Below are 23644 nucleotides of genomic sequence, written 5' to 3' on the forward strand. Positions count from 1 at the left end.
CTGGGGAAGCTTGTTCTAGTGACGGGAGCGGTCCTGTTGATCACCAGTAGGTACATGATAAATGTCCTTAGTGGGGAAACCCTTTGAAGGGGTTGTCCAGGTATAGTCTTCCGCGTGATCTGGCAAAAAGTCTAGAGAGGCAATGCACAATAGGCACTTGAGTTGTGGAAGCAACAGTCTAAAGCCTGGCTAGTAATGAGCATGGGGCCCATTTATTAGAATAAGACACACATGGCCTCAGACTGTTGCCTTGCCCAATGTTTAGTTGAGCATCTCCTCTACTGTCAGATCTCATGGAATTCTAAAACTTTTTGTCTAATTTTCCTTTGAGTCCAGATAGTACGCAACAGTTTGCATGGAGTAGTAGAACACAACCTGACAAGTGCTGCATTGTCACTGCCCACAATAAAAACCAGCTTAACAAATATGGCACTTCAATAAGAAGAAAATGCTATTTTAGCCAAGCTACTTTCGTGTGTTGACCCTGATATGATAACTGCATCAGCCTGCTTCTACCTTCATGCAAGTACAGCAGGGGACAGATTGTGCCTTTTGTGCTCTTTTGGGTAAATTTTATATATATTTGTTTAAAGGTATTGCAGTATGGAGTATAGTATAGAGGTGTTCTCTACATAACGTTAGATGTTCTATGATTAGACAGAATAGACCAGCATAGTACAGAAATTAAGTAAGATTAAGTAAGATGTAAAAAAAAACAAAAAAAAACACTAGTTAACACAAGAAAATGAATACCAATGTAAAACCTGCTCTTGTCACTTTCTATTTTAATGGAAGCACCACTCTTTTTCTCATTTTTTCTGCCACTTACTCATAGTGAACAGCATTCCTCTAGGTCAGGCATCCTCAAACTGCGGCCCTCCAGCTGTTCTAAAACTACAACTCCCACAACGCCCTGCTGTAGGCCGATACCTGTAGGCTGTTTGGGCATGCTGGGAGTTGTAGTTTTGCAACAGCTGGAGGGCAACAGTTTGAGGATGCCTGTTCTAGGTAAATGAAGAGTCTATGTTTAAAAAGTGACAACGCTACCACTGGCCAACTTACCTTCTTGATAAAGACTGCAGTAAAGACCTGCAAGGATCATTACTAGTGATGTCAAATTGGCATTGTGCTGAACCCCTTACATAAAAACAATTCCCCCCCCCCCCCCAATCTGTGTTTTGCTAATTTTCAAATAAAAATCATAAAACTTCAGGAAGAATTAAAAAATGTATTCAAAATTAAAAGTGCATTTGTTTAGGGAGAAAGGAAAAGGAGAGTTTCCTTCCAGTATAAAAGAAATGTGGCACCGAACAGTAATGCAAGATGAACCCCCATCATTACAAACGTCAGGGTCACTGAGGAGCTCCTCTCCAAACATAAAAGTAAAATAGTAGTCACATCACACTGATTATATTTCTCCAATATATTGTAAATCATTTCTTCATGGTCAATACAAAGGACCATGGGTTTAAATTGTATCTCCTCTCCACCAACCTCTGTGCCAGAGGTTCAGATGACCTAATTGCCTTGGCCAACCTACTGACTCTAGCAGGAGACATACTCCAGGCTAGACTCCAACTACAAGTGTATTATCGCCCAATCCTTTTGTTCTCCAGTGAGATAAGACACCGCCAGAAGTGTCTGCCAGAGGCTTTCTCCGCTCTCCCGAAACGTATGTATATGGGGAAGCTGGGAAGGAGATGGGAGCGATAGTGGTCAGCTGAACGAACATTCAGCCAACAGATATTGAATGTGTATGGCCGGGTTAAGAGCGTGCAATGGACTTAAAATTTATAAGCGGTATTTGAAGATTTTAACTTTGTTACTTACCATGCATTAAATAAAGGAATACTTTTACAAGAGTGCCTAACATGTTTATTTAGGGGTCACGGCGGATATATGGCTTCCATTTAAATGCCCTTAACACTGCTGGATGTTAGGGCAGATATTGCTAATGAGTTCGTATGAATGCTCCTTAGCAATAATCTGCTGGTGTAAAGGTGCCACAAGACGCTCGTTCATCAGGTAAGTGGATCTTTCATGTGGTCACCTAAATCGTTTGCCAGCAGCTGATAGTGCTGTCTAAACACGCTCTGCTGCCGGCAAACAATGGTTCTGTATAAGGACGAGCGATGGCATTAGTAAATGCAGCTTTCTCCTTTACTGACAAGCAAGAAACACTTCCCTCCTGACAATTTAAGCCAACTTATGGGAAATTTAATATCAAAAGGTAGTCACGCTGCCAGGCACACTTCAAAGCATCAGAGTGCAAAGTCAAGGAAAAGCAACAGCTCTTTTTGTGTAGCTATAACACAGGCTTCCACCAAAAGGCAATCTCTATCGTACGAGTTCCTCCTGTGTCATTTCCGTCAGGGGCGAGGTTATCCTGGCGAAACCCGGGTCGGGCAGTGCTACAGATTTTATTGTTTAAATGCCTGAATTTTAACGACTCTTGTGAGAGTATATTAAAAAGTATTCGAGAGATAAAGATTGGTTGAACTTCACTATGTGCGGCGCAACTTTGTAATCCACAAGAGGAACTCGTACGATAGAGATTGCCTTTTGGTGGAAGCCTGTGTTATAGCTACACAAAAAGAGCTGTTGCTTTTACTTGACTTTGCACTCTGATGCTTTGAAGTGTATCTGGCAGCGCGACTACCTTTTGAATCTACTGAGACTTCTTGTGAAAATCACCCACATCACACGGTTGGTCTGCGATGCCGAAGATTTGAATTCCCGCAGTGGTGACTTTATAATATACATTTACATCATTTTGGTGTTTTAGGATTGGGAAATTTGATATGCCTTTACTGAAGGGGAGGGGTCGACCATACCACTGTATAAACTTACCTTGCAGCCGAATGTGGACATCTAAAAATATGTTTTAGGCAACCAGAGAGCAAATCGGCAAAAATATAACCAACAAGGCCAAAAACATCTATATTACCATCTGTGGATCCTCCAAATGAAAACTTGTTTGGAAGTGGAGCTACACTTTATATAGACATCAGTTTACTCCACTCTCCTGTACACACATCTTTTTAAGTGCTAAGTCCACATTTTACAATCTGCCATGTGAACTGGACATGAAAACTACAGGGTCACGCACTGAAATGTCCCCAACTCCAAACCACCAAATGTTCTAACCATCTACACTAAGAACTGCCCGGGCAGTCTTCTACTGTAGATATCTAGTTTTAGTATGAGATGGGTGCTGAAGAGAAAAGTCCGATCTGTTGTACCAGTCCATTATCCAGCAGGTAATGACTTTTAAAATACTGCGTCTTTCGTTCTAGCTTCACTAATCTACTGGTTCAGACTTCACAGTGATAAAGGAGCAGGCTGAATAGTCCTGCATTAAGTAATGGAAACCTCACACGGGGGCACACTGAGAAGACACAGTCTGAAGATACGGGTCCACAATGAGAACGCTTTATAAAAAAAAAAAATTGTATGTGATTGTATGTTCACAAGGGACTGGCACCTTCGTCAAAAGTTACTGCTGGCCACGTGGGCTGGCTGGATCCATCTGGCTCAGCTCTGATTGGTCCAGTAGCTCAAAGTCATCGGCTTCAGCATCAGTGTCCAGCTCAGAGCTGGAGTTTCTTTGATATGTTTTCTGCCTGGGATTTTCCAAAAAGCCTGAGGCTTGCTGGGTGACACCTGCCAACGCCATCTGTATCATCCCCCGAGTGACTAGGTTGGTAAGGTTGTCTTTGAGCTGCTGAGCACCAATAGCAAGTGGCACCTCCAACTCTGAAGACTCGTCATAGAATTGGTCGGCAGACATATGGGGGCGGCTGGTTGCAAATGGGAGCCCAATGCTGGTGTCATCCTCATCATCTATTCCAGTTACCTCTGGATTTATAGAAGGAAAGTCAGGGAGATCACGTGCAAATGACTCTTCTGGGTCACTATGGCGGTCCAGATCTGTGTATAAAAAGAAATGCTAATTCATATACTGTAAACTTTTCTGCAAGTTACTACTCGTGTCACCAGTCAGAACTTTTATGCATTTTGTACAAAAGGTTATGCTTTGATGCAAAATTGCAAGAAGGAATCTGTGATTGGAAAGTGCTGAGTGGCATTTTCATAAAGTGCAAGGTGTCACCTTTCAGAAAATAAACAGGCATGGAAGTAGAATATAATTTAATGTTTTAGGTTTAAAGAGGATCTGTCACCACACATCCTCTTTAAAAAGGTCCCCAACCCAAGGAACTGCAAAATACGGATACGGACCTTGTGCATGCCGCAGTTTTCTCACTCCCTTCACTAGAACAGGCTATTACAGTCTGCAAAGCGGACAAGAACAGGACATGTTCTATAATCTGTGGAACGGCCACACGGATGCAGACAGCACAAGAATGATATCCGTTTGCTGACCGTATATTTTGCAGACCCCTAGAAATTAATTAGCCCATGTACGATCCACAATAAATGCAGATCAGATGCGGACCCAAAATAGAGTTATGTGCACGAAGCCTAAAATGTTGGACATATCCCAATGCAAGCAATACACAAGCGATACTCTTCCATCGTGGTAAAAGAGATTTACCTTCTGAGCCTTCTGTAAGAGGAGTCTGACCCCGGGACAAGTTAAACGTCCCATTATCTGTGTATGAAATCTCTGCGTCCGAATGTTCAGAATCCGATATTGTTAGTTCTTTGGCGACTGCAGAATCATCCAGCTAAGGAGATGAAAAACATGACCTATGAGAGAGGTGTCCAGCTGGGTGTGATCAAATCGGGCAGACTAGTTGTGCTGCTATTAACTAACTTGCTCATTTCTTAAAAAAAAAAAAATACTAAAAAGAAGTGTGTTTGGGGGGTGGGGGGAAATTGCAGATCACAGAAAAGGATAAAGTTTCCCAAAGGAAAATCTAATGTGTGCTCTTACCGTAGGACAGAATGCAGCTAGCTCCTCTTCACTATCGCTTCCCTCATTTGGAGGAAGGGCGCGGCCGTGCACTGGTCACAAAAAGATACAATGTTACTAGTGGATACACTTCTTAGACTGGGTTCACCGTCACGTCATGTTTTCTTGCCCTACGTTTTAGGCTATGTTCACATCAGCGTTCAGCCTTTCCGTTCTCCTGCTCCGTTATTGGAGCAGGAGAACGGAAAGGACGGATTCGGCTCATAACTGAGCCGAGCGGAGCCTACGGACCTCATAGACTATAATGGGGTCCGTTAGGTTTCCGCTCAGAAGATGATTTTGGAGCGGAGACAAAAGTCCTGCCGAATCCGTCCTTTCCGTTCTCCTGCTCCAATAACGGAGAAGGAGAACGGAAAGGCTGAACGTTGATGTGAACAAGGCCTTACATATATGTTGGGGACAAAAGGATAAAAAAAAAAAAAAAAAAAGCGTAGTACACTACACTTTTCCGTACTGCAGACTCCAGCAAAAAAACGTATATGTTAAACGCAAGAGTAATTTGTAACGTGAACCTATCCTTAGAAACAAATTAAAAGGGTAGTCTTCTTGTGTTTAAATTTCTAATGCCATGAACTTATGTGTAATGCATAAGAAATCCCAAAATGGCCCACTGCTTACCAAGCATGCCCATAGAAGCCACCCGCTGTCCATGGGTGCCATATTTAAACAGACTGCCAGGTCCCACCTCCGCAGCTGCGTCAGGTGCTGAAACCACTTAGGAGGCAGCAATCCGTTTACATACAGCATCAATGGGTGACAGGGGGCTGCTACGGGCATTCTGGGTTAAAGGGGTTGTCCAAGGATAAAGCAGAGCCCTGTACATTCTCTAGCAGCCCACAGAGTTGGATGGAGTGCATATGCATCACCTCCATTCAAGGGGCCCCTTGCTCATGGTTAACGGGGGGAACCAGTGGTTGGACCCCACCTCAGACACTTATCCCCCTAACTTATGGGGATAAATGTTTGTTGTGGGATAATTGGCTGCTTTTAGAACTTCATATGGAACTAATCTGTGTGTGGAGCTGTTGTCACGTCAGAGTTTGAGCCAAGGATTTAGCCATAATAATTCCATGCCAAATTTGCCAATGCCAACCAAAGAGTAAATGCCTTACTCTGCGTTATCAATATGACAGTCACGAGATGTCTAAGGTTTCCCTCTGCTTCTAACACTTACATGGTCTCTCCTTCTGCTTGGACATCATGTATCCACGGACACTGAAGTCCAACCTCTGCAGGGCTGGCTCCAGTTTCTGGTAAACACGCTGCCCTAGGCGATGGTACATAGCCAACGGCCATAGCAGGATGAATAGCACTGTATAGAAGAGGAAACAGGTCAGAGGTAAGTGTATGGCCTCTTTAGACTCAAGGGCTTTATACAAAGGGATTCTTTTACAGTTTACAATTACAGTACTGGCGTACGGACATAGATGCGTTTTCCTAGTTTAAAGTTACATGTTAGGAACAGAAACTATGTGGCACAATCTGAATTCCCACTATTGCAGACAGTGTTCTGTTTCCATAAAAGTCCACTATGTATTGGAGTCCTGTGGTGGAAACAAGTTCCAGATTGTCAGATGCTGGTCTAAAGGAAGTTCTCGGTCCATGGATGTAGCCACATACACACACACCCAAGCTACCAGAGATACTGTCGTATTTGCCGATTTGGATTAACAAGGTTACTATGATAACACTAAACCTGAGAGACATCTGAATGCTCAGGACCTCTAACTTCAAGGCTCGGGGATGGACTGGCCATACACCCTACAGGGAAATTTCTCAGTGGACCGATGCCCAAGTGGCTGCCTGAGTCCTCCTCAAGGCTGCCGGCCAGGTACCTAATGATCTGATGCTCTGTGTTTAATAATACTAGGAGCATTTAGGTACTTCTGCATTCAGCCGGTGGCTGCAGGGGCCCTCCTGAATACAACTGTATAGCCATCAAGACAGTGATAGAATTGAATATTGCAGTGGGCCACAGTATTTTATGCTGGACTGTGGTATATGGTTCTGCTAGGACAGCATTTTATACTACACTAAGGTATTGCTGGCCCCACCTACGTGTATTGGCCCCGCCTACTTGTGTTGCCCAGCCTTCTGTCAACCTGGACCCGTCTACAACATGGGGCCACTTTTCCAGGGCTTTTTTCCACTTTAAATCCCCAATCCGCTCCTGCTTCAAGGAATCATTTGTCAGTAGATGTTATAAACTGATATCAAATGCTCATGCACCCTAGAAGGGGACTCATCATTTCAGTCTTGTTAGTCTCCTTTACACCCTTCCTGAGCAGCGATTTTCCCTTTTTTTTTTTTTTCTGTTCACACAGCCATTAAAGTCTACTTTCACACTTGCGTTTTGGCTTTCAGTTTGTGAGATCCGTTCAGGGCTCTCACAAGCGGTCCAAAATGGATCAGTTTGCATTCGGCTACTTTCACACTAGCGTTCGGGGCTCCGCTTGTGAGCTCTGTTTGAAGGCTCTCACAAGCGGCCCCCGAACGCATCCGTCCAGCCCCAATGCATTCTGAGTGGATGCGGATCCGCTCAGAATGCATTAGTCTGGCAGCGTTCAGCCTCCGCTCCGCTCAGCAAGCGGACACCTGAACGCTGCTTGCAGCGTTCGGGTGTCCGCCTGGCCGTGCGGAGGCAAACGGATCCGTCCAGACTTACAATGTGAGTCAATGGGGACGGATCTGTTTGAAGTTGACACAATATGGCTCAATTTTCAAACGGATCCGTCCCCCATTGACTTTCAATGTAAAGTCTGGACGGATCCGTCTAAACAACTTTCACACTTAGAATTTTTTCTAAACTATAATGCAGACGGATCCGTTCTGAGCGGATCCAAACGTCTGCATTATAGGAGCGGATCCGTCTGTGCAGACACCAGACGGACCCGCTCTGAACGCAAGCGTGAAAGTAGCCTAATGCATTCTGAATGGAAAAGGATCCGCTCAGAATGCATCAGTTCAGTCTCCATTCCGCTTTGGAGACAGACACCAAAAATGCTGCTTGCAGCGTTTTGGTGTCCGTTTGATGAAACTGAGCCAAACGGATCCATCCTGACACACAATGTAAGTCAATGGGGACTGATCCATTTTCACTGACACAATCTGGTACAATAGAAAACGGATCCGTCCTCCATTGACTTTCAATGGTGTTCAAGATGGATCCGTTTTGGCTATGTTACAGAAAATACAAACGGATCCATTCTGAATGGATGCAGACGGTTGTATTATCTGAACGGATCTGTCCATGACAGCTGAAGGCATCTGTGTTGGTCCAAAAGGTCGAAATAATGATTGTACAAGCGTCATAGACGCCCGTTCAGGTCATTTTACTCCCTGAAAAAAGTCTAAGGCGCACCAATACGCCTTAAACTTTTCCCTGCTTTTTATCAGCGTAGGACGCGCTGTGAACGGTACACACAGGCAGCGCAGCAATGCGGACTGTGCCTGCAGTAACCAATAGCAAAGCTCCGGACAGCAAGGAGCTTTGCTGTTGGTTAGTTTGGGGGGGGGGAAAGGGGCGCAGGAGCAGTACAGATCCTGCATCAGGGGAAGCCGGCGGACGATGGAAGGAGGAGGGGCCGGCTCCCAGGGAATGTTTGAATATGGAGTGCCTGTCGTGCTGCACAAGGACCCTAGCGGCGGTGGAGCTAAAGACTGGGTCTGGACATAAAGATGGACACAGAACAAGTTAACAGCAGCATGTAACGTAATGATGTGTGGGATGTATGTAGTGCAGTGTGTGATCATCACACACATGTATACATCATGCGCTGCCCCACACACATCACACACATGTATGTAATGCAGTACGTAGTGAATGCAGACAGGCTATTATAGCCAAGTGGTAAAGTACAGGGAAGATCCGCCATATTGGACTGGACTTTATAATGTCACTATAATAGTTTGATGTTATTTAGACCAGTAATGGTCCCCCGCATAAATCCCCACCTCTTAGGCCCCGTTTACCACTATTTATTTCTGTTGTTCCGCTCATCTAATGGAGCAGAACAACAAAAATAACGGAAGTGCTGGATCGGGCATGGAAGGCTGGGCTTTTGTCATACGATCAACATACACAACAGATGAGAAAGAAGATGGACTGGGTGACTTGAATATTTTCTCCCAATCCTTTTTTTCTTCCAGGAGATAAGCCATTACGAGAGCTGTCTGGCAGCAGATTTCTCCTCTCCCCCCCACTAAAACCACATAAGACCCTCAGTTGAACCTGACATGTACGAGTATGGTGGAGTCTGGAGAGATAGCCATCTGCCAAACAATGGTTTGGCCTACATGTACTGAAGGTAAATCGTCAGCTTACATCGCTGGCAGACACCTCTGGAGGTGCTTATCTCCACTTTGAACAAAACTATGAAGTGCTGAAATTCAACATGGATGATCCTTCTTTCCACTGACATAATCTGTTGGGAGAGAGTCAGCTTACCCCGATACAAGCAAGAGAGTTGGTTGGCCCCACCGAAATCAGCAGCCTCAGCCTACTTTACTCCTACGAGTATGATTTCTGGGTTCTACATACTATCCCTGGAGGGAGGTAATAGTCATGGCACTAAAGGCCTGTGCCAATCTAATGACAGACACTTTATACAGTGAACAGGAAAATTGAAAAGCTGAACTCACACAGCAGATAGGAGAGCACAAGACCAGGAATATATCCACCCAGGACCATCAGAAAGGTGAGGAATCCACAGACCAGGAGGCAGAACTGCAAACGGAATGAAAGCATGGTTATTAGATGGTAATGACACTGCCATTGGCTCTATAATGTGGGAGTCCACATACCATTGCTGGGATCTCAGTGTGAACACAGTCCAGACTACAGGTGGGGCTCAGTACCCAAATGCATCACAAATTGATGAAGAAGAAAATGGGAAAAGTATGGCACTCATCCTATTGTTCAAGTAGGATACATCAAATGAGGAGAAAACTTTGGGACAGATGTTTCGTGGCCCAAGATGAAGTGCAGTGTTGCATGAAAACGCTGTCACACAGTTTTATCCTCATTTGATGTTTAACCAGGGGGTGAGTATCGTACTCTCCATCTTCTTATTCATGGTTATTGTATGGTCAGTAGTCAATGTGTATATAGGATGAAGGTGGGCAGTAACTTAAGATCTAGGTGGCATGGGTGATGTATGGACATTCGGAGCAGTATAGAAATCAATCTAAAGCGGCAGGAACCTGACACAGTAATAACACTTGAGAGGGACAACTATGTTCATACCTTGCCAGGATTTTCAGATTTGAAGACTTTAAGGTTCCTTTGAAAATTTGCCAGCGTGACCCACACTTCGGCTGCATGATGACAGAGCTACGGTAGGCTGAGCAGCCTCGGGTTGTACAAAGCCCCAACTAGAAGAGTCCAAAGGAACCATAGCAGCAGATAGCAATACTAACAGACACACAATCCTTTTTTTCTTCCAGGAGATAAGCCATTACCAGAGCTGTCTCCTCTTTCCCCACTAAACACATAGACCCTCAGCTGTACCTGACATGCACGAGTATGAGAGACTCTGGAGAGATAGCCGTCTGCCAACAATAGTTTGGCTACATGTACTGAAGGTGAATAGGCACTTTATATTGCTGGTAGACACCTCTGGAGGTGCTTATCTCCAAAAACTATGAGGTGCTGAAATTCACATGGATGATCCAGGTGCTTTATATGATGCATTTTTTCCCCCTATGCAGCACTTTAGGGGGTTGCAGTAATTGATACCATCACACAGGTAGCAAAATCATGCTACCTAGTGAAGTGTGTATTCATTATTATTACCCACCTTACCATCCCCCACCACTGAGGGGGGTATTTATGAATCTGAAGTACTCCATTTTTGGCATACTGTTTGTCACAGATTCGGTTTGCACAGGGGATTTGCAGCCAAATCTGCGACTTTCCCCCATTCACGCCACTTTTCTCAAGTGATCCTGCTACACTTAATTGACAGGGCCAGGCAGCGTTGTTCTCAGCTTGCCGGCCCTGTCTCCTGTGGAAATCTCACGCCTGCGCCGTCCGGTTGAGTATTCGGCGCAGGGAGTGAAGCTGCCTGCGCCGCCCCATTCAGTATTCAGCGCAGTAAGATTTACACAGGAGACAGGGCTGGCAAGTGGAGACCAATGCTGCCTGGTCCTGTCAATCAAGTGTAGCAGGGCACGGCCAGAGGTGGGAGAGCGGAGCCTCTAGGAGCAGGATCAACGCGCCCCCCCCCCCGACGTAGAGGCTCATTTTCATATTATAATAGGTTTTTTTTTTCCCAGTAACAGCGGCACGCAGTGAGGTGGCACTAATATAGTTATATTCAGCTGGCTTTAGTACATCACTAATGTCAGACATGTTAATACCCATTTTCCTGCTGACAGAAACCCTTTAAGACCGGTGTCTAAAACATTGGTCTTAATAAATGACCCCTCTAGTTTCTGCTGCTGCTCTGGTTCTAGCACCTCTCCACTTCCTGGTCTTGGGCGCATCACACAAGAAATAACTTGGACTGGCCACAAGGCTAATTTCTGGCCGCAGCCGTGACCTGCCCTACCTACTGTCTGGCTGGAGTCAGAGACCAGGAAGTGGAAAGGAGCCAGGACCAGAACAGCAGAAGGGGAGATGGGTAATGATATTATTTTGACACACTCTGACCCAGTTTTAATTAAAATTATTCCCTCCTCCCCGGGGGAAAACCCCTTTGAGCACAAATTAGTAGATAAATGTAATGAGATCACTGCCCACTTCTTTGGTGTGGCTGTGAATGGTCTCCATACACTGCCTGGTATTGTTTGTAATACCCAATAATGATCTATTAGTAATTGAGAGGATTAGTACTCAATTATTTAGCAATGGGGCTGCTGATAAACTGTGATATTAGGCCAGCTGCCAGACATTATGCTGTAAGAACGTGCAGGGATTTTCCAGGATCTCAGCTCACCCTTTCATTGTCCATCTCACTGGATCTTGCAGCTGAAATGTTAGAAAAAGAAATAATTATCAGCAGATAATTGCACTAAAACACATTTAACACAATATTTGCAGGCCAGGTCCATAAAGTGTCTCTCTGTTCTGGCTTACAAATGGTCTCTATGAGGCAAATCCTAAAAGAGTTTTTTTCAGGATAGGTCATCAATTTCAGATTAGTGGGGGGTCCAACACCCCCACTCATCAGCTGGTTTTCCAGCCATTGGCATAAGAAATAGAACAGTGGATGGAGCTGGAACTTCATTAACCAGAATGACCAACACAGCGCCAGAATCTTTTGCTTTTGGCTTGGTTCATGGTTTTATTTCAGGCGGTGGCCAAAACAGCTTGTTGTTGGGGGGTGGCGGAGGATGGACTACCACTGACCTGATGACCTATCCTGACGCGGCACTCGCAGACTGAAAAAACACCCAGAAAACGTACATCATCAAAAACTGGAACATTATTTATCTGGATTTAGGACCTCACAGTACAAAGCACCATGTTAATTCTCACCTCCAAGCTCAGAGGGCCCAAATTTTGTTCTTCCACTGATCCACGCAGATGATGATCATCAGGGCCAAATGCTGCCAGAAACACGATTCGGAGTGAGAGTCAGGGCAAAAAACCTACCGATAGAAGAGATTCCTAGGTCATTACTTTTCTTCTCATTATGGTCCGTTTTTCACCCACAGAACACGATTATACTGTATATTTACTGCAAAATTAGTTTCCAAGTGTCCTTTAAATAAATTCCCCCTGGGCATCCCTAAATCACCACGCACCCAGTCTCTATAAATACCACTGGCACCCTACATCTGAAAACAATGCACCATTCTTAAAAAGGATCCACAGTGCCCATTCGGGAACTCCATCAATAGGATGAAATGGCCAGGGAAATCGCCCCTCTCTGTGTGGAGGATCCAGCAGGTTTGTGAATTACGTGCACAGCGCTTTGGTTTCAATGGGAACTCTGTAATGCTCCGTTTCCCCTGTGGTGGTGCTGAAAGGGAACTAAAGATTTGAGGTCATGTTTCCTTGCAGACTAAAAGGGAGTCGATCAGCATTTTTGATCATGCTAAACTGCTGATAGCACCAGGTAGGGGGGGCTGGGAATTGCAGTACAATAAGATTATTGGATGTATCAAAAGGGGCATAGATGCCCGTGATGAGAACATAGTCCTGCCACTTTACAAATCATTAGTCAGACCACACATGGAGTACTGTGTACAGTTCTGGGCTCCTGTGAACAAGGCAGACATAGCAGAGCTGGAGAGGGTCCAGAGGAGGGCAACTAAAGTCATAACTGGGGGACTACAGTACACTGAAAGATTATCAACATTAGGGTTATTCACTTTAGAAAAAAGATGACTGAGGGGAGATCTAATTACTATGTATAAATATATCAGGGGTCAGTATAGAGATATCTCCCATCATCTATTTATCCCCAGGACTGTGACAAGGGGACATCCTCTGTGTCTGAGGGAAAGAAGGTTTGTACATAAACATAGAAGAGGATTCTTTACGGTAAGAGCAGTGAGACTATGGAACTCTCTGCCTGAGGAGGTGGTGATGGTGAGTACAATAAAGGAATTCAAGAGGGGCCTGGATGTATTTCTGGAGTGTAATAATATTACAGGCTATAGCTACTAGAGAGGGGTCGTTGATCCAGTTATTCTGATTGGAGTCGGAAGTGGGGAAAATTGGCTTCTACCTCACGTTTTTTTTTCTACCTCACATATGAAAATAATGAATTCAAATAATCCATAAACTCTAAAAAATGAGGATCTTTATATTCCTGCCCAACGTGCAGCTCCCCTTTAAGGCTATATATGAAATGCTCCAGGAAGTCAAAGTATTCCTTGCTCAGCTGATTATTGCTGAAGAAAATAACAGGAAAGCCTTTTTATCTCGGCATGTGCTTGCTTTGCCCTCAAATGACATACTGGAGGCCAACAGGGCAGATAAGCTTCCCAGGAGACTGCTGTGTACAGCAGGTGTTATCCAAAATCTAAAGTTTCAGTTTACCCTGCAGTGAAGTGTTAAGACATTATCAACCCGACCAGCTCCACAACACCATATGCCTGCCGGGCGTGCTTACTGTACCAGATGCTGGACAAACAAGCAGAAAAGAGAGGTGACCGGCTCCCAGCTGTGTGGCGCACTATAAACTACCACAGGGCCGTCTCCCAGATACCTGAAAGCTTCCTAATTATATGTCCAGTACCTCAATACATCTGTATAAAGTTTATTTTTGGGTGACCTGTTCTCAGGATAGGCCATAGATATGATTGGTGAGATTCCTACTTCTGTGACCCCCCATATATCAGATGTATGAAGTGGCAGCGGTGCTTGGTACTGCAGCTCAATCCATTCACTTAATGGGACCGAGCTGCCGAAAGGCCACGTGACCGATGGACGTGAGTCCACTGGCGGAAGAAGGCCTCAGTGCCACCAAAATGCTGCAGCCCCTTCCAATAACTGAGTCAGCTGGGAGTCTGACCCCCCCGGTCAAATACTGATGGTCTGTCTGGAAAAAACCCTATTTGGGATTCTTGCTCTCTTATTTAAAATAGGCGTTCCCCATTTAGGAATGGGGAACCCTATTTTAAGGGCTTGAGGGAATGGCAAAAAACCTTATCTAGAGAACTGGGCACACCTGTGATGGCCCACTGATTTAATGAGCACAGTGTAATGCTTAAAGGGGTTACCCCAACTCCTATAATAACCCCCCCCCCCAATGCCAGGCCCCTCGTATACATTATACTTACCTGCTCCCCCGGCACCCTCATCTCCCTGGATACCTGCAAGGCTGCAGCCTGCATCTCCCCGTCACCAACGATGCAGGGAGGCCCTGTGCAGGGATCCGGAGCGACGTGGGTGCCGGGAGCAGGTAAGTCTAATGTATACGAGGGGCGCTGGGCGGTTGAATAACCCTTTAAAAGGGGGTCTCTAATATTGATGACCTATCCTCATGACAGGTCATTAATATCCAATCAGTGACGGTCTGACCTCCCCAAACCCTACTGATCAGCGGTTCCCTGCAGCCTCAGGAGCTGGAACTCTCAATTGAATGGAGCAGAAAGCACAGCTCCAATTAAAGTGTAGTGGTCGTGCTGGGTTACTGCAGATCAGCTCCATTGAAGTGAATTGGAGCTCAGTTAACAGTAAACCCGCCATGGATTGATTTCCCAGTGTGGGTGCTGCAGGGAAATTAAAAAGTTTGCCGACAGGTTTGCCAGCAAATTTCAGCTGATCGCTCTGGACTCAATGATCCTCTTATTGGGGAGGTGGGGCGGGACACCTTTCGAAATACAAAAAAAAAAAAATGCTTCAAATAGCATAAATTACTGTTCCAAACTGCTAATATTTTCATTGTCAAGAATCCATTCATGGCAACATCTCAAACACGATGGATGTTGCTTGTACATCCGCATCAAGCGATTGGTCCATAAAGCTTCTTCCAACTAGCTCCCCATGATGTACATTACTAAGAAAGGCGGATGGGCAGCTGCCTGTGTATAAATATTCATTTAGTAGGATTTTCAGGCATTCCCAAGTATCATGCTTGCTGTATACAGATGTGTTTCCACATGACAAATCTGTATTTACGGAAAATCAACAACATGTGGTAGTTTTTTGGATGCTGCTGTATCAGGAGGATGGTGAGATGTTCCCACATGACCCGCAGACATGGCTGCCCGTAAGCAGCTTTTCAGCTTAACGGTTTAACTACTACCCTAAAGTGTTCTGCAGATCTGGGCACATGGCCACATGAATTTGGGTTTTTAACACTTGTGCACACAATATATTTTAGGTATATAAAAAGTCAGGAAACCAATATAATAAGGCAGCAACAAAATTATCTTCACAGGATGAAAGAGAGAGCATCAGTAATCATCACTCCTGCTGTACGCCCACCATTTCCCTCCAGCTGGTATACTGATGCCAGGCTCCAGGGACACTGCTGCTAGGCGTTGCCACAATATGGGAGTCTCGATGGAGATACAGATCTGAGGATTTTCTCACAGTGCACAAAATGGAGCCAGAGAGGTCTGGTCATACAGTATACTGCACAGGCTAACCGCCATATTGCTAGGAGCTAGTCTAAACACCAACCGACCACCACAGGGTCTGCCGTAGCATCATTACCTTCAATCCTACTTAAAAACGGATGTCTTGCTGGACAGTTCCTACTTTGCATATTTATGGCTTGTCCGTAGTGCATGCCATAAAATGTCTGAAAGATGTAGGTCTGAAGGGACTGTGAAGTGATACTCTGCAAAGACTGCTTTTTAACCCCTGTATCTCAAAAATGGCTGAAAAGTTTTAATAAGTAAAAAAATATATATATTTCAATCCCAAAACGAGTAAAAAGGTAATCATAAAAAATGCCCTGAAGGTGTCCATAACCTTTAAATAACGGAAACATGCCCAATAAGGCTACATGCAAACAGTAGGGATCTTCCTAATGAAAGTCTACAGCGTAATACAGTACTAGCTAAGTAGATGAGATTTTCAAAAGTCATGTACACGGTGCGGCAATTTTCTGCGTGAAAATTGACTTGCGGTATGGATTTTGAAATCTGCATGGCATGTCAATTGTTTGTGCGGACATTCAGTGCAGACTTCACCCTTCAAAGTAAAGGGCAGCATCTGAGGCATATACCCAGACAGAGCAAGAGATTCACTTGGGTATTCTAGTGACATCCAAGCAAAGCTGCAGTACTTAATATCAAGCAGCAACGGATTTGGGTGTCCACATCCCATGCCAAAAAGTCAGAGATCTGCATCAAAGTTCATACGGCTGCAGATTTATTCTGTGTGGATTTCAAATCTGCTTCAAGAAGTGGAATATCTCTTCTGAAATCTACACGACAATCAAACTACAAATCCTCGGAAAACTGGGAGACTATGAGCTGAATGGCTGAAAATGACATAAGGTAAGCGATCAGCCAGCAGGATAATCACTAATGAGTGATCCATAATTTATAGACCCGATGGGGAGGAACACCACCTGTACAGTACAAAAGATCCATGCAATGAAGAACTGCAGCAAGGAAGAGGTTAACGGCAGCGCAGATGACTAATGGTGACGACGTGATAATCAGAGAATAAAAATATTAAGGCCGCTAGTTAGAAATTCTTGGTAGAATTAACAAGAATTCCCATCCATCTTGCAAGCTTATCAGAACACTGCCCTAAAGGAGGCGATGCCAATAATAAGGGTATGTTATGGAACTGCCATTTATGCAATTAATTAATACGGAAGTGTCGCTCACTGGAATACGGATGGAATAATGCCCCTGGCTGTGCACAGGCGTTCCGTGAAACACAGGCCGCTGAATCCGCAATGATTTCGCTTAAAGTAGGGGGCATTATTCCTTAGAACACGCACCTCAGTTGCTGCAGAAACTCTTTCCGTCATTAATAAATTGATGGATATCAAACACCCTAAAGAAGTTCTGCAGCAGCTGGGACACTGAACTGTATAAAGCTGAGTGCACACGGTGTCGGTATGTATGTATACAGCAGGAAAAGCATTTGGGGGTATACCACAGGCCCCCTATTCATCAGGCGGAGGCCACTTCTGTCTGTCGGTATGTGTCAGCAAGTGCAGCAGTGCGCCTTTCTATATAGATGGCCAGTGCAAAAGAGAATTATAACAGGTTGGAACATTTTTGCCTGGAAACAGGCGTGAAAATGAAAACTACTCCAGTCAGGGGCTGACACCGTTTTCACCCCAGGCACATGCATTCCCATAGGTGCACCTAATTTATGAGGAGGCCTGCTCCTCGTCAAATTAAGCGTCTTTCATAAATGACCCCGAGCAAGCGTATACACCTGACTGCAGGCTTCATACACACTGCAGCTGATGAGGAACTTTCTAAATCGGGAGTCATATCTGTCAGTCAGGTCATGAGTAAGGACTATTAGAAGTCTGAAATGCGTAGACGCCCTGCTGGGGTTCCTGCATTGAAATATGGAATCTAGGAAGAGACCAATAAAGTTCAAGAGGTTTACTGACGACTGGACCTGGTGCTGGATTTTGCTTGGCACAGAACGGGGTCTGCACGCAGTAAAGCGGTGAGCTGATCATTGACTTTCCTTGTATACGTCAGTCAGTAGTTGACGCAGGAGAAAGACCTTCATACTAAAGCGATCTATGCAGGAGCGAAATGTAGCGCCGCTCAACTCTATTATCGTCAGCTTCTGACATCACAATTTAGTCTCCTAATATTATTTACAGACGTGTAAAATGTTCAGATCAATGGGTTTGGAATACAATTTTAGTCTGTGCAGGACGAGGAAAAGCTGGGAATGTGTAGTGATGGCCCAAGCCACTCACTGGAAAGGAGAGCGCATCCTGACACGAGATAAACATACAAAAGGTCGCTCACAGCCTGACATCTAGAAACTGGAGCGAGACTGACAGCTACCTACTGGAATGAGACCTTTCTATCAAGCGTGTGCTTCTCCTGAAACGCCAGCCTTGTAGAGGGCTATATCCTACAATGCTAATGAGCAGCTCAGAAACGTTATACATCGATATTCCCACAGCCATAATACAGATCCAATATAGGACACATATGTTCAGCACTAAATATAGGACTGGATGTGTCGAGATGTGGGTGGAGGTGCCGGTAAAAGTCTTCACTCAGTTTTTGGTAAAACAAATGCTCATTTATTCTGATCTAAAAAAACCTAAATTAAAGCAGAACCAATGATTCTCAGGAGGCGAGATGCAGCTCCCCAGTGTCCAGGAATAGGACGTGTTCTATCTTTTTGCAGAATGGACATACGGATGCAGAAAACACATGGATCCTCTGTGTGCTTTCCGCATCTGTATGTCCATTCCGCAAGATAGAACATGTCCTATTCTTCACCATGGACCTAATGGGTCCAAAAAAACATGACCAACGTCATCCACATTTTGCAGATCTGCGTTTTGTGAACCGCAAAATACGTACAGTCATGTACATGAGGCCTGATGGGCATATGGACATGACCAATATTTTTCTACTGACCATCCTTGCATTTAGGAAAAAACACAGCATCTCTGTGCAATCCGTCTTTCACTGATGGTCCTTAGGAGATGCTGGGAGTAAGTCTTCAGTTTTTAGTCACAGGCATGAAAAATGTGTCAACTGATGACATCCGTGTAGGAAAATAAACTGCAGCAACTTAAAGGAAACCTAACATTTAGGGCTCGTTCACACAATCGTTTTTTGCGTTCTGTATACGGAACCATTAATTTCTATGGGTCCGCAAAAAAAAACCGCAATGTATGAGCATTCCGTTTCCGTAGGTCTGCATTTCCGTTCCGCTACATTTTGAGTCTTGTCATATCATTATCCGCAAATCACGTTCCGTGGCTACATTCAAGTCAATGGGTCCGCAAAAAAAAACAGAACACATACAGAAATGCATCCGTTTCGTTTTTGCGGAACCATCTATGGAAAATTTTATACCCAGCCCAATTTTTTCTATGTAATTACTGTATACTGTAGATGCCATACGGAAAAACGGAACGGAAAAACAACGGAAACAAAAAACAGAACGACAAAACACTGAAAAAGCCATACGGTTGTGTGAACAAGCCCTTAGCTATGTGCATTATGTTATTGCAAGCATGCCGTCCCCCCCCCCCAGTCCCCCCCATGGTGCTGTAATTCTACTTTTGTGTTTAATGGTTGCAGCGAAAATAATTTTTAGTCCACGCTCCTGTCGTATGCTAATGAGCACTTTGAAGTCAGTGCGCAGTGAAGCCGGGTGTACAGCGCCTGGCTTCAACGCTGTGTGGGGTCATCCAGGATGCGGGCGGGCACACACTGTCCCCCTTGTTTGGTGCAGAAGTCAGGAGCTGTGCACCCAGCTTCACTGCGCAGGTGCCCTGGACGAAACCATTCTCCTGCATGAGATGTGTGCGGGGGAATGAGATGATGTTGTCATTGCTCTGAAATGTCAATCAAGGAGCAGAAGGCAGGAAGAGGGTGCGGCGAACTTGACTTGAAGGATGCAATAGCCAGCTTCCTCCAATGTAAAGCGCTCATTAGCATACAGTGGGAGCGTGAAATAAAGTAGATTTTCTCTGCAACCATTAAATACAAAAGCAGAATAACAGCACCATGGGGGACAACATGCTTGAAATAAGGGCTCAAGCACCCGACCGTTGGATGTTTTGCGGTCCACAAATTACGGATACCAGCCTTCCGTTTTTTTTTTTGTGGCCCCATTGAAGTGAATGGTTCTGCATTCCAGCCGCAAAAAAAAAAAGCATGAGCCCTAAGAAGGTAATGGGCATAACTAAAATGATGAATATCTGGATGTCCGGTTCCCTTTAACAAAATGGCAGAAAACACTGAAGTAAACTGAGGGAATGGCCATATTCACACAGGCAGGACCCAGGAGGGGATCCAAAACACAGAAGAGACGCAGATATTTTTTCTTTAGATTCCACTCCTGTTTTTAGCTTACAAATACTGCCCATGTGAAAGTGGCCAAAGAGTCAGCCTTTCACTGATAGAACTGGCACCTCAGGAGTCACCAAATACCGCCTGGCACTGTCTACAATGAAAGGCACTGCTGTTGTCCATGTGGCTGCGGTTTGTTGGCGTGTCAGGAAAGGACACATCTTTGCTTGTCGTGGTCTTGGCCATAAGCACAGCTGCCCAGCATTTTATGGAGGGAAATCTGCTCCAAATTAACCTGTCAAAAAAACTTCATGAGAACGGCCCCTTTGACTCATAATTAAATGAGTTGCTTTGACTGCAAAAAAAATAAAATAATTTAAGAAACCACATGTGGATATGGTATTGGATGCACATTTTTTCTGCTGTGGTTTTTGAACGCATTTTAAAAGAGAAGGTGCTAAAAACTCATTTAGAAACCTCAGTGGCAAAAAACTAGTGCAAAGCCGACTGCAAGCGTTAAAAATCACCATTTGTTCTAAGCACGGTTAGTGAAATGTACCCTCATAGTTCTATATATGACGGGCCCTGTTGTGGCTCTGGGGACACAGTCTTACCTAGTCGCTCCCTGTACAATCACTTTAAGCAGGGGAAAGTAGCTGCGAGGAGATCACATTTCCCACATCTGCCTGCTGTACAATGAACCACGCCACGGCCATCGTCAGAGGCGCCCCTCTCTCCATTCAGAGGGCAGATGTCGTACACAGAGTGATAATGGTGCATGTCATTATGGGGGCAGCTTTTGGCTGCAAATTTATTGCGATAAAAAAAATATTTGGGAAACAAAAAGAAATATTTTTTATTTGTGTTTTAGGCTGGGTTCACAAGAACTGACCTTTGAGGTTTTTGCTGTTTTTCACAATTCTGTAAAATATCGCCTTGTAGACCATAAGGATACGTACAATCTTCAGTTTTAGCAAATCAGGAAATCTGTGGGGAATTGTCCCATGAGACTTTCATGGCTATTGGCCAGATATATGTGGGTCATGAGATGTGCACGTTCTATACCACAATCCAGCTCATCACGCTGCGCCTCAGGGCATTCACGGGGTTAACCTAAGGGTAGATTCATTATTCTTGCCCAAAAACCAGCAGACGCATAAAGGCCGACATCAGCTGCTCCAGAGAAACCAACCGTTTAATGGGAAATCTGATCCGGGATTCCCCGAGGCTCGCGTCTATGGATCTAAACGCTAACAAAGCAGTATCCTGAGGGAGCGGGAGTTCCCTGTGTGTATATGATACTAGAATATCATCAATGTGCAAATAGTTAAAACCGTGCACCATTTAAGAAACCATGTTAATGGAACACTGGTAATACAAAAGAAAAGTGAAAGATTTATTATTTTTTTTTGCATTTAAAAGGGTCTGTCAGCAGTTCTGACCGTGGTACACTTCTGATCTCCCCCTGCCTAGTGCTAACAGTACAAACATACCTTTTATGGGGCTTTTATTACCAAGAGTAGCGTGAATATGAACTTGTATTCTGCTATTGCAAGTGCCCAGGAGGCGGAGCTTCCCCGTGGGGTGCTCTCTGCATTGAGCTGCTTGTCAGCTGTAGAGCTCTCCTGATTGGTGGCAACAGCTGTCACTCAGAGGGGGGGGCTGTGAAGCTCAATGCAGAGAGCACCCCACTGTGAGGCTCTGCCTCCTGGGCACTTGCTGTAGCAGAAATGTGCCAGAACAAATCTTACTATTCACTCTACTCCTGAGCAGAAAAGCTGCAGAGAAGGTATTTTTGTCCTGCTCTTCCTGGCCTCTACTTAGTGCCGTCAGCAGTTTAGCATGGTGAAAAGTGCTGACAGACTAACTAAAGAGTTGTCACCTTCTGCAGAATCGCTGCTTCACACAAAGTCATGTAGTGTATATAGGACTGCCAAAGAGAAGCCAACTATAGTGGCCATCTCCGGCACTTCCACAGAGGTGAATGGCGCACAAGCACATATGCGTGACTGTTGGAATCCATCAGTGATCCCATTCTCGTGACTGGTTGGAATCCAAGTGGTCGTACCCCCACTGATCAGGTACAGAGAAGTTAATAAGTCAGACATTTCCTCAGCAGGAGGCATGTAGTAGGACATTCCAAATGCCATCATTATGTAATAGATGGACAGGCTAGGGTTGTTAGAATCCGGCAGGCAGTTCCGGCAACGTACAGAAGCCGCAAGCCGTATAGAAACGGATAGCTTTTTTTTTTCAAAGATCAAAACCGAAACTAGCTCCACCTATATCCCAGCGCATGCGCAGATGGGAAAACCAGATCCGGCAATTTCCAAGAACACTTGGTACCGGATCCGGCATTAATACATCTCTATGGAAATTAATGCCGGATCCGGAAAGTGCGGTATTGTTCCGGTATTTTGTCAGGTCAAATACCGTACAAGGGACTAAACTGAAGACATCCTGATGCATACTGAACGGCTTTCTATTCAGAATGAATTGGGACAAAACGGATGCGTTTTTTTCCGGTATTGAGACCCTTTACCGGATTTCAATACCGGAAAAGAATAAACGCTAGTGTGATGGTACCCTAAGACGAGTTTCACACTAGCCCATAAATTCAGTCAGAACATGGTATATGGCACAGGTAGCGGAGCAGACTCTGGAGGCCCTGGTCCAGTCTGCAGCATGTGGAACCACAACTCCCAGGATGATGGGACTACTCACCAGAAGGCAGCATTGAGCAGCAGGTGGAGCAGGGCGCTGTGCCGGGGTCTCTCCCACACCAGCACGGCCTGCAGGTAGCTCAGCACCGGCTCGTAGCTCCCCAGCTTCTCCTGCAGGGCTTCCTGCACGGCCCGGACCTGCTCGTCTCGCTCCTTGGCAGCCAGGCTCCGGGATCCGCTTCTCCTCATCCTCAGCCCCGAGTTCTCCTCTTCCTCCTCCGCTCTCTGCGCCATCTTTAATTCGTTCCGCCTGCTCTTCCGAACTCACCAGGTGGTCAACATTGACGTCACTCCAGGGCGCTGACGTCAAAACACAAAATACGATGACGAAAAATACCGACTTGTTTACTGACGGTCTAATCGATATACAAGCCAACTCACCGGCAGTACCGACAGCTGAACCAACCACAGCCGACCCGTCACTTGTCCACCCCCCCGACAATCTCCGCCGACGCAACGATGGACACGGCGCATGCGCAAAGCTGTCATCCAAATCATGGCGGCGCTCACTCGCTGACAGAAACAATGTTCACCCTGTATTTTTTTCCCCCACACAGCGTATGTCCAATCAGCGATGAGGCCACGCCCAACGGCCCCTCCTATTGGC

The 23644-nt window shown here is 45.2% G+C and overlaps 1 protein-coding gene across 1 annotated transcript; it reads right to left on the reverse strand.

Moving 5' to 3' along the window:
- Positions 1–1408: 1408 nt before the first annotated feature.
- On the reverse strand, positions 1409–23533 carry RETREG3 (reticulophagy regulator family member 3). Its single transcript, XM_040438756.1, is given in 13 exon segments — positions 1409–3930; positions 4556–4688; positions 4898–4968; positions 6111–6248; positions 9578–9662; positions 10182–10295; positions 10297–10349; positions 11451–11454; positions 12434–12478; positions 12480–12512; positions 12514–12529; positions 23039–23337; positions 23419–23533. Coding segments are annotated over 12 exon segments (1359 nt in total). The 5' UTR covers positions 23272–23337; positions 23419–23533; the 3' UTR covers positions 1409–3496.
- Between the last annotated feature and the right edge of the window lie 111 nt (positions 23534–23644).

Source organism: Bufo bufo, chromosome 6 (genome assembly GCF_905171765.1).
Source record: "Bufo bufo chromosome 6, aBufBuf1.1, whole genome shotgun sequence".
Lineage (NCBI taxonomy): Eukaryota > Metazoa > Chordata > Amphibia > Anura > Bufonidae > Bufo > Bufo bufo.